Genomic DNA, 12,541 nt, shown 5'->3' with positions numbered 1-12,541 from the left:
TTTCCCCCCTCCAAAAAACACCTTATTAGGTATTTTATTTTGGTTGTGTTAAATCTGTAGATCTCTTTGGATAAAACTGGCAACTTAACAATAATGAGTTTTATAATACAGGAACATGATATAGATCTCTATTTATTTTGGTGCTTCTTGATTTCTTTCATCAATCACTTATACATTTCATCACACAACTCTTACGGGTATTTTGATAGATTCTTATCTATGTATTTCATGGTTCTGGTGCTGTTATAGATTGTACTTTTTAAAAATGTAATTTCTAGTTGTTTATTGCTAATACATAAAAATAACGTCGATTTTTGTATATTGACTTTTGTCCTACAAACCTGCTAGACTCACTTAGTGTCTACTTTTATAGATTTCTTATGATTTTTCTGTGAAGACAGTCATTTGTGAAAAGGGAATTTTTATTTTTATTTCTTCCTTTAGATCTGTATGGGTTGTAGTTCTTTTCCTTTGCATTATTACCTCCAGTAAGATTTTGAATAGGAATGGTGAAAACAGATGTCTTTGTCTTGTTCTCACCATTAGGGAGAAAACACTTATTCTTTCACCAGTGAGTAAGGTTATCAATGTCCTTTTTCTAGTTGAGGAAGTTCACTTCTATTTCTAATTTGATGAAGGTTTCTATAACATTGTAAGTAACTTCTGCCTAGTGTTTTATATGATACTTTATATTATACCATTTGTAGATGAAATTCTATTTTAGGATGTTTAAGTTATTTGCTATAAAGGGTTACGGATTGAAGTTAGGATGGCTAAAATCCTTTTTAACCTTTAACCTGTTAATCCTTAAATATGAATAAATTTATGAAAGTAAAATTGCTGGTTTAAGAGTTTTAGTACACATTGCCAAATTGCCCTTGGAAATGTGCCAAATGATAGTCCTACCAGTGGAGTGTGAATATACCTAGTTCCTTGAATTCTCATCAGTAGTGAAAAAAAATTGGGTGGTATAAATTTCTTAATATATAATAAAATAGATTTAATTATTTCTGTGACTCATTCACAGTCTTTGTTAACAGTTTAGGAAATTGCACTTATAAATTACAAATAAAATATTAGTCCTTATAGAAAGCATCATATTGTCACAGATAATATAATGTTTTCTTCCTTTTTGTGGTCCTTCTAGGAACTTTTTAGAAAAGTTCGAAGTATCTTAAATAAGTTGACACCACAGATGTTCAACCAACTGATGAAGCAAGTGTCAGGACTTACTGTTGACACAGAGGAGCGGCTGAAAGGAGTCATTGACCTGGTCTTTGAGAAGGCTATCGACGAACCCAGTTTCTCTGTGGCTTACGCAAACATGTGTCGATGTCTAGTAACGGTAAGAAGAGAGGAAGGAGTAAAACCAGAAATCTCCAAGAGGTATATTCTCCCCTCACTACATATTCTTCCCAGAAGTGTTAATGGGGCAGAGTAAAGGGGAGAATATATTTTTAGTACATGTAATATTCTCATTGTATAAAAATAGCCTTGCTTTTTTATAATGTATTTTCACCTCTGGAGGGGATATGGAGGTAAGACTGAAATAGGCATCATGTGGTCCCATGCAGTGTGGGGAAGATTAAAGAAGGTTAAAATTTGTAATGTGAAATTTTTGTCATGGGCAACTAGTTTTTCCTGGGGTATCATCTTATAGAAATAAAGCAAGTGCTTACATTTACATTTAGATTCAAAATTGGAAGGCATGTTGATTCTAAGTCTAGCCTTTATATAAAACTGCTAGGATAGTTGTGGTCATAAAGGTTTCAAAACTGATGATACTCTCTTAGATACTATTAGATTTCTTTCTCTTTACATTGTTCACAGCCTGTCAAATCTAGGGCAAGAAAGAATGGGAGACCAAAGACCTTCTGGTTAGTGTTCATTATCCTCTATTCTGCAGTAATAAAACTGCCATGTATCATCTGTGTTTTCTCTGACTGTTACCAAGGTACCTGTATCAGAAATGTGTGTCCTTAAACATTTGAGTTTTTTCTTAATTATCACACCTTATTGTCATTGTGCCTATGAAAATTCAGAACTCCATCATTTTATACCACTGTTTTGGAGTACCTGTGTTAAAAGTAGGTAAGTCTGTTGGGACTTAGGAAAAGTACATCTTCTGTCTTCAAGGGACTAAAAGTCCATATTGGAGAAAAATAGCATTAGCAAGAAAAAAAAAAACTCACTCATAATGTATTTTGTGATGTTGTAGTGTCTTGATGCCTGATTGGATGATTCAGCCTGAAATACCAAGTTGAAAGAGAAAGAAATCACCATATTCATGGGAAATGACAAACTTTTCATATGAAGCAGGTAGTTCAGCCTGAATGGAGAGGAGTGGCGAGTACAAATATAAGGAAGGAGGAATGTACTCCCCGCAGGCTCAAGTCTCAGGCAACAAGCATGGCATAAAGGCTCCAACTACTGACTTTGGAGTCTCATGGTGCTATGAGACTATGATCATTTAAACTTTAAATTCCAACTCTGCCATTTGCTGACTTTAACCTCAGAATAGTTACATAACTTCTTTAAGCATCTTTTTTTTTAATCCATAAAATAAGATTTATTTATGTAGCTTAAGGTTATTATACTGATAAAATTAGTTGGAATGAGATTGTGTTTGTAAAATCTAGCTCAGTTTTAGCCTGTCATAGCCCTAAAATTCAGAACTAAATTGGTGGTGGTGAAGGTTGTGGAGATCTTAAAATATTAGGTATAGAATGAGGAGGATTGTAATAGCTAGCACTACTAGTGATGCTGGGAAAGATTGAAAGCAAAAGGAGAATAGGGTAGCCGAGACTGAGATGGTTAGATAGCTACATCAGCAGCTCAGTGGACGTGGATTTGAGCAAACTCCAAGAGGCAGTGGAGTCTGCAGTCCATGGGGTCACAGAGAGTTGGACACGACCTAGTGACTGAACAGCAGCAGGTTGTAGTATGGGTAGATGTGTCATTTTAACACTCACCGTGAGCCTTAAAGGTTAGTGTTGTTAGCCCCACTTTATTAACTAAGAAGTTGAGGCTTAAAAAAGGGATTAATAACTTGCTCATAGTCACATAACTAGTAAGTGGCAGTGATGGAACTCAAATGTAGGGTTATTTAACTCAGTTGCCTCCTAACCTGTACCATCGTCACCTGAAGGCAAACTGATTCCTCAGCTCATGCCTTTGGCTTCATTGTCACAGCCATGACATCCTGCATTCAGAAATTAGAGCTAGGGCTAGATCCCAGAGCTTCTGGCTCATAATTTTATGCTTTTTACCAGTTTTTTATTGAACCAGTGAAGGGTTGTGAATTTTGTTGTTGTTATTTTGGTTTTTTTATACCAAAATCATTTTGCATCGGGGTCTAGCTGATTAACAGTGTTGGGATAGTTTCAGGTGAACAATAAAGGGACTCAGCCAAACAGTTTTTTAATAGAAGAATGCTATTGATGAAAATGACCCTTAAAGGCCTGGCCATAATACAAGTTAGTTTGGAATGGGAAGAATTCACAGATAAGCCAGCTACTTATGGGTCTTTTGTTGTGCCATACCCTTTTATAATGAGTTGTTAAACTTTATTGGATTTTTTTTAAATTATAAAATAACAACCTATTGGAATAATTCAAACAGAATAGGGATATACACAGAGAAAGTTTATACTCTTCCCTTGAAGCCCCAGTCAGTTAAGTTTCCTTTCCTTCCAAGGCAATCAGTGCAAGTGATATGGTTGTATTGTTCCATAATTTTCTTTATATTTATAAAGTCATATAAAAATATACACATATGTATAAATAAGATGTTTTTAATTTTTTGTTTTAATTGAATTATGTTATTATTTTGCATTTTGCTTTCTATCCCCACTTAGTATGTTTTAGGCATCCCCTTAGGTCATTGCAGATAGATTTTACTCACACCTTGTAATAGCTTCATATATTCCATTATATATACACACATACACATATAAATTTTTTTTGTTAATTTTTATCTCTTCTGCCCCTGCCCCACCCCATGTTGTTTTTAGTTTGTTTTTTTTTTTTTGGATGGTTTTTTGCAACCAGAAAAGAAGCAGTGCTGCAGTAAACAACTAAGTACATTTATTCTTACATGCTGGAGCTTTTACTTCTTTAGCATAGGTTCCCCCAAAGTTACATACCAAAGGATATATATTTTTAAACTTTTTTATTGAAGTGTAACAGAAATACAAATAGTTTGGGAAAAGGAAAATTGCTCATTTATATTTTTTGTTAAATTCAGTTCAGTTCAGTCCCTCAGTCATGTCCGACTTTGCAACCCCATGAACTATATATAGCATACCAGGCCTCCCTGTCCATCACCAACTCCTGGAACCTACCCAAACTCATGTCCATTGCATCAGTGATGCCATCCAGCCATCTCATCCTCTGTCGCCCTCTTCTCCTCCTGCCCTCAATCTTTCCCAGCATCAGAGTGTTTTCAAATGAGTCAGCTCTTTGCATCAGGTGGCCAAAGTATTGGCGTTTCAGCTTCAACATCAGTCCTTCCAATGAACACCCAGGACTGATCTCCTTTAGGATGGACTGATTGGATCTCCTTGCAGTCCAAGGCACTCCCAAGAGTCTTCTCCAACACCGCAGTTCAAAAGCATCAATTCTTTGGTGCTCAGCTTTCTTCATAGTCCAACTCTCACATCCATACATGACTACTGGAAAAACCATAGCCTTGACTAGACGGACCTTTGTTGGCAAAGTAATGTCTCTGCTTTTTAATATGCTGTTTGGGTTGGTCATAACTTTTCTTCCAAGGAATAAGTGTCTTTTAACTTCATGGCTGCAGTCACCATCTGCAATGATTTTGGAGCCCCCAAAAATAAAGTCAGCCACTGTTTCCACTGTTTCCCCATCTATTTGCCATGAAGTGATGGGACTGGATACCACGATCTTAGTTTTCTGAATGTTGAACTTTAAGCCACCTTTTTTACTCTCCTCTTTCACTTTCATTAAGATGCTCTTTAGTTCTTCACTTTCTGCCATAAGGGTGGTGTCATCTGCATATCTGAGGTTATTGATATTCTCTTGGCAATCTTGATTGCAGCTTGTGCTTCATCCAGCCCAGCATTTCTCATTATGTACTCTTCATGTAAGTTAAATATAAATTAATGATTTAAATACTCTCATAATGTTTAATTTTAAGCTACCACATTAGTGTATATTTCATTGTATATCAGCAAAGTGAACATACCTAACCCTCTGGTCAATAAATGTAATTGTACCTTTCTTCCTTAAAGATGACCACTGTCCTAACATCATAGCTAACTTACTTTTGAGGCTTGTTTTATTTAACAGTGATTTGTTTTACTTAAGGTTGGCAGTGGGACTATTCATAGATTTCTAATACGAACCAAATAACAAAAATCAAATAGCCATAAGAATAATGAAAACCTAAATATGAAAAGCTAATCTCTTAGTAGAAAAATAAGGCTATCTTCATGAACCTTGAGTGAGGGAAAATTTCTTTAGCAAGATGCAAAATAAATATAAAGGAGGAAAATATCAAATATGACTGTTAAAATTTATAACCCTTGGTGCATCAAATGGTGCTATAAATAAAATAAAAAGGTAAAGCCACAGCCTGGGAGAATATATCTGAAATGCATATAGCTGCCAAAATATTAGAATCCAGAGTTGAAGGGGAAAAAAGCAAGTCAGTAAGAAGAAAAAAAGCCCAATATAAAAAACGGACAGTTCATAGAAATGAAATCCATTGGCTCATAAACTTAAAAGATACTCAGTGTTATTCATTATTAGTGACAAGAATTGACAAGATTCAGTAAGAAGAAAAAAAAGCCCAATATAAAAAACGGACAGTTCATAGAAATGAAATCCATTGGCTCATAAACTTAAAAGATACTCAGTGTTATTCATTATTAGTGACGAGAATTGACAAGATACAGTTCTGTGCAGGTCACATCCATGAGAGTGAGGGCAAAATGCAAAGATGAGCGTAATCACTTTGGAGAGTAATTAGACAACAGTGGTGAAGATGTTCATATGCTATTCCCCAATAATTTCACTTCTTAGTGTATATTTCAGAGAAATTCCCATTTGTACACAAGGAATCACATGTTAGAATGTTTATCTAGGTATTGATTTTAATAGTGAACAACAGGAAGCAACCAAAATAAGCCTAAAGAAGACAGAAGAATATACCACAGTTTATCTTAAAAAATAATTAGGCACATGAGGAAAAGACAGCATGAATGAGAACCAACAACAAGCAAATGCCCTGTGTTGGGCTCCAGATACTGGTTTTATCAGGCACAGAGGTTAAATGAATATGCTTACATTCAAGGTGATAGATTGACAATTTCAGTAGAGAAAGATAAAGTATAAAAAGGACCAAACAGAATTTCCAAAACTGAAATTAAAATTAAGAAGGCAATAAAAGGGTTTAATAGCAGATGAGACACAGCTGAAGAAGAGAATTATGAACTAGCATGTAAGTGTATAGAATCCAGATTGAAGCACTGAGACCCCCAAAAAGAAAATTAACGAGAGGTTAAAAGATGATAAAATCAAAAGATTTCCTGCAAACCCCAAGCATGACCTTTTTTAAAAAGGCTGAAAGAAACCTTTTACAACTGGTCCTAGTAAAGCTAATTACAGGAAGAAAAAGATACTAAAAAGAAACAATAATTTGTCTGCAAGTTTCTTAGGACTCAAAAGTCACCATATATTAAAAAAAAAAAAAGTTGGTAAATCAAACTACATTAAAATTAGCATTTTTCATGAAAAAGTGTCACCATTAAGTGAGAATGCAAGCCACGTGTTAGAAGATAATTGCAGCATAAAAATCCAGTAAAGCGCACACCAACTGAGAAAGTAGCACTGACATGTACACACTATCATGTGTAAAACAGCTAACACAGGGAGCCCAGCCTAGTGCCCTAGGTGAGGAGGGAGTGGGGAGAGGGAGGCTCATGAAGGAGGGGGTATGTATACATACAATTATGACTGGTTTGTGTTGTATGCAGAAACCAATACAGGATCGTAAAACAGTTTTCCTCCAATTAAAAAGTTTTGAAAAAACTAACAAATTAATAAGAAAATAGCTTAATTTTTAAATAGACAAGAGATTTAAATATTTCACCAAAGAGGTTATCCAAATGACCAATAAATATGAAAAAAATTAATCAATTAGACAAAACCATGCAGTAATACCAGATTGCTAAATTTACCAGGTGTTTGCAAATAGGTGAAGCAACCAGAACTGTCAAGCAGGGCCAGTGGTAATATAAATTGTAACAGTCACTTTGGAAAAGAGATTAGCATCATCTACAAAACCTGGAGTTATTTATTTATTTATTTTTTGCTAAAACCAGCATTCTTAAGAATACATGCAACAGATAAACATACATTTCTTATGGGCCAGGAAGCATATGGAAATGTTTGTCGTTATTCATAGTGAGTAAAATCTTGAAACCGCCCATAAACAGTAAAATGGATGAATTGTTGCATGTTCACACTAGGACACGCAAACCAAGCTATAACTGTGTACACATGGCTCTAATAAGAGAAAGCTTTAGCAGAAGAAGCCAGACCCAAAAGAATATATATTGTTTGTTTATTTAAAGTTCAAAAGTAAATATGGGATTTGGGAATGCATATCTGGATGGTAAAACAAAGAAAAGCAAGAAAGTGGTTATTATAAAAATATAGGATAATAGGATTAACTGTGAAGGCTGGATAGTTATAGTGCTTTGAAAGCATTTAAGTGAAGCTCTGGGAGGCTTCAGTGTTCTTGAAGCTAAACTTTGAAAAGAAGAAGAGCAAGCAATATAGTGAAAAAAAATTTTAAGTGCTCAGGACCCTTAAGTTGAATATTTAGTATCTTAAAAATGAAAGATGAAAGTAAATATGGCAAGATACTAACTTTTAGCAAACTTGAGTGGTGAATACTTGAGTGTGTGCTCTTTTCTTTTATACTTTATAAGAGAAGAAGTGGCGTTAAGCTGATTATTTTCGGATGGCATGTCCATGAGCAGTGTTGGCCAAAATTGAAACGATAGTATATGTTTCACTAAGGCCAGCTTAAGCAGATTTTTTTCCTTTTAAGTTTCGGTTTCCTGTTACAATGCTTCTTGTGAAACCAAGCAAGAAGGATCTACTCTGTGCAGCGCTTTCCAGTCCTCCTTAACTGCAGGTGCTACTTGTTTTGTTTTGTTTTTAACATAATTGTTAGTTTGAGAAACAGTTCCTCCAACGGAATGAGAGAAAATGAAGAGCGAATTAAAAACTTAAGATATTACCCAGGGGAGGTATTCTTTTTCTAGCCATTATATTCATTAAGTTATTTCAGTAGCTTCACTTTCATTATCAGTATGTTTTACTGAGACACATCTGCAGGTCAAATTGTAAGATCTTTGGCCTGGTTCATAGTCCTAAGAATGTATAGACCTATGCCACTTGCATGGATTATCATGAATTTAAAGTATTGGAATATAGTTATGATTGCCCACACAGTCATATTATCTTTCTAAATAGTAGTAGTTAAGAGTAGTGGGAATCATAACAGTATTTTGAGGGGATATGTTACATCCAACTCATTTAATCCTCACAACCATTTTATTATTCCTATTTTAAAACATTTTGTGAAAGTTGGGAAATTGCCTAAATAGGGACTTTATACATGTGGAGGTTGCCAGTGTTAAATGATAGAACCCTAGTTCGAACAAGAGCCAGTGAAAGTGTTAGTCACTCAGTCGTGTCTTGACACTTTGAAACCCCATGAACTGTAGCCCGCCACGCTCCTCTGTCCATGGAATTTCCCAGGCAAGAATACTGAAGTGGGTTGCCATTTCCTCCTCCAGAGAATCTTCCCGACTCAGGGATCGAAACCAACTTGCCTGCGTTGCAGGTGGATTCTTTACCGTCTAAGCCCCCAGGGAAGAATTGGACTATAAAGAAGTCTGAGTGCCAAAGAATTGATACTTTTGAACTGTGGTGCTGGAGAAGACTCTTGAGAGTCCCTTGGAGAACAAGGAGATCAAACCAGTCAATCCTAAAGGAAGTCAACCCTGAATATTTATTGGAAGGACTGATGCTGAAGCTCCAATACTTTGACCACCTGATGCAAAGAGCCAAATCATCAGAAAAGGCCCTGATTCTGGGAAAGATTGAAGGCAGGACAAGAAGGCGGTGACAGAGGATGAGATGGTTGGATGGCATCCGACTCAATGGACATGAGTTTGAGCAAACTCTGACAGATGGTGAAGGACAGGGAAGCCTGGTGTGCTGCAGTCCCTGGGATCACAAAGAGTTAGTCACAACTTAGCCACTGAACAACAACAAGCTCAAACAGAGACTTAGACCTCTGGTTTTAAAGTCTCAGGGTTGGTTTTTTTCCTGACCTCGGGCAATAAATGGAGACATTTTTGGTTATGACTACTAGCATGTTAGTGTGTAAAGGATGCACTTTAGTGCATAAAGTTCAGGATGCTCCTGAACATCCTACAGTGCACAAGACAGCCACCTGCAACAAAGGGCTGTCCAGTGCAAAACGTTCATCATGTCAAGGATGAGAAACTTGGTCTAGATTGTTGCGATTTTAAGACTTAAGAGAATACTTATTGTCATTGTTCAGAACAGGGTTGTTTTGTTTTTGTTTTGTTGACCACACTGCACAGCTTGTTGGGGTCTCAGTTCCCTGAGCAGGGATTGAATCCCCACCCTCAGCAGTGAAAGTGTGGAGTCCTAACCACTGGACTGGGAGGGAATTCCCTCAGAGCAGTTTTTAAAGCTTTTTCTGCCTCTTTGTCATCCACTTCAATCACACCCCTCCATAAGTCACTTTGCAGTTCTTACCCAGGGGAGGACTTGAGAAAACAGCTGTGTGTCAGTTTTCCTTGACATCCTAAGGGGTGGTAGGCTTTCTAAAAAGGAATTCTTTAGATTTACAGAGGAAATTGATAACAATAGTTTTGGTTTTACCAATTGGCTCTGCATGTCAGCTGGTAAAGAATCCGCCTGCAATGTGGGAGACCTAGGTTCAATCCTTGGGTTGGGAAGATTCCCTGGAGAAGGGAAAGGCTACCCATGCCAGTGTTCTGGCCTGGAGAATCCTATGGACTGTATTGTCCATGGGGTCGCAAAGAGTCGAACATAACTGAGCGACTTTCACTTCACTTCACACCATATTTATTGTGTACACAGGCAGACTTGTTTAGACTTCTATGCAGCTGCCTGCCTTTGCCAAGCTCTTCTAAATGAAACCTCTGGCACATAAGACTTAAAGACCTTATAAGAGATAGTAACATGGGCCTCTAGAGTATGCTGCTGCTTCTGCTGGTTCAAGTAGGAATGAATGAAGAGATCTGCAAGACCTTCACAAACTGTAGCTTGCCAGGTTTTTCTGTCCTTGGAATTTTCCAGGCAAGAATACTGGTGTGAGTTGCCATTTTCTTCTCCAGAGGATATTCCCAATCCAGGGATGGAACCCTGGTCTCCTGCGTTGCAGTCCAATTCTTTACCATCTGCAGGGAATCCCCCTTCAAAGACTGCAGGGCATTTAACTAGAATGCAGGACTTCTCTTAGGAGGAAGAGGACATCTGAAAGTGAAAGTAAAGTCACTCAGTCACGTCCGACTCTTTGCAACCCCATGAACTATAGCCTACCAGGCTTCTCCATCGATGGGATTTTCCAGGCAAGAGTGCCGGAGTGGGTTGCCATTTCCTTCTCCAGGGGAATCTTCCTGACCCAGGGATCGAACCCAGGTCTCCCGCATTGCAGGCAGACGCTTTACCCTCTGAGCCACCAGGAAAGCCCCGAGGACATCTGAATTGAGTGGCAAATAAAGAAGGGCAGATAGTAGAAATTGCTATCCTGTATCTAAATCTGTGCTTAAATAAAATTTTACATTGAATTATTAGTCCTTTTTATTGCATTGTTTCATTTTAATCAAAATTTAAAGAAAATCCCTAACTCGGAACTCATTTTGAGCCTAAGTTCCTAAGAGCGGGGCACTGCTAAATTCCTACTGCCTGAAATGGTTTCTGGTACATAATAGACCCTCATACATATGTTTTGAGTGAATGGATAAATGCATGGATGAAAGTATAACTTGAGTTTATTTTGCACCTTAAGACCATGCTTTTGTTACTTTTAATCTCTGCTGTGGCAGGCATGCAAACCTCAGCTGTAAAGAATGGCACTGTGGGTAAATTTCTGCATTCTGTGTCCCGTTACACCAGATTCAAGACTTTTAATGTGCCACTGAAGAAAAGATTGATGAGAAATGACTTACCCTTTCATAACTTGACCTCTCCCTTTTCAGTCTTGTGGACATGCGTAAGTGCTGTATACCTCTTCGAATGTATCTAATAGGACACATTTTGGTAGATGTGTTCATCGTACATACAGATCATGTTATGTTCATTTTTAGTTGGGAATTCACTAAGGTCCTTCTATTTTCTAGTCTCCTGTTGGACTCCATCAATACACAACTGACAGCCCTTGGTGATTTTCAGGGAGTTTGATCCTTTTAAGGAGAAGAAGTACTTACCATCAATACTAACAAATACATTAGCAGTTCAAATCCAATTGCTTGAAGTAAATGACTACCTAATCCTGACAGCATTCATATCCAAGGTTGCTGGCTGACCGGAATGTGGCCAGGTCTCATCGCAATATGAGATGGACACTGTTAGTTTACAGTGTAATGCAGTGTCACATGGTTAGTTTACTGTTGTGTAAAAATTAAAAAGTAGGTACTCTCCAGCAAATCTAGCTTACCAAGCAGTCTTGGTATAAAATATTCCCCATTGACTCCCTCACTTTCTAAGGAATCATCTCCCAAACAACCCATCTGAAACACTTAGTATCTTAGTTTTAATTCCAGACTACAGTTTAATGAAATTATATTTGTCTGAGAGAGAGCTTCTTCTCACTGTGGCATGTCACCTTTCACTTTTGGTATTATCCACGATCACATCTTCAAGCATCTACTTTGTCTACTGTTAGGAACTGAATGTTTATCTCTCCCCCAATTCATAGTTGAAGCCCAACCCTCCATGTGATGGTGTTAGGAGGTGGGGCCTTTGAGAGGTAATTAGCTTTAGCTGAGGTCATAAGGGTGGATCTCCCATGATAGAAATGAGTGTCTTTAATAAACAGGAAGAGGTACTAGAATTTCTTTTCCACCACATGAGGATAGAGGAGAAGGCTGATGTCTGCACACCAGATATCTGAATAAGAGGGTTCTTCACCAGGAATCAGATCTGCCTGCACCTTGATCTTGGATCTTGTCCTCTAGAACTGTGAGAAATAAACATTCGTTGTTTAAGCCACCCTATCTGTGGTATTTCATTATAGCAGCCCTACCAGACTAAGACATTCACTCTTCATGTTCTCACTAACCGATTTTATTGAGTCTCCTGACCAGTCAAGTGTCCCCTGACAACACAAGTCAACTTAATACTATCATAATTTCATAATTCTAATACTATCATAATTTCATAATTCTGTTGAATTTAACATATCTTAAGAAGAAGAATATTACTGTGCATCACAGTTCTCA

General features: G+C 37.2%; 1 protein-coding gene across 15 annotated transcripts in view; it reads left to right on the top strand.

Moving 5' to 3' along the window:
- The window catches only part of EIF4G3 (eukaryotic translation initiation factor 4 gamma 3), a 340,922-nt gene that overhangs the window by 282,429 nt on the left and 45,952 nt on the right, over positions 1-12,541 (top strand). For all 15 annotated transcript variants that reach the window (XM_065929977.1, XM_065929979.1, XM_065929983.1 and 12 more), the window contains one exon: positions 1,148-1,345. In XM_065929977.1, coding sequence (XP_065786049.1) covers positions 1,148-1,345 — 198 coding nt within the window. The remainder of the gene's footprint in view (positions 1-1,147; positions 1,346-12,541) is intronic.

The sequence above is a fragment of the Muntiacus reevesi genome, chromosome 3, assembly GCF_963930625.1.
Source record: "Muntiacus reevesi chromosome 3, mMunRee1.1, whole genome shotgun sequence".
Taxonomy (NCBI): Eukaryota; Metazoa; Chordata; class Mammalia; order Artiodactyla; family Cervidae; genus Muntiacus; species Muntiacus reevesi.
The sequence above is the reverse complement of the archived record's forward strand: the minus strand, read 5'-3'. Positions and strand labels throughout refer to the sequence as shown.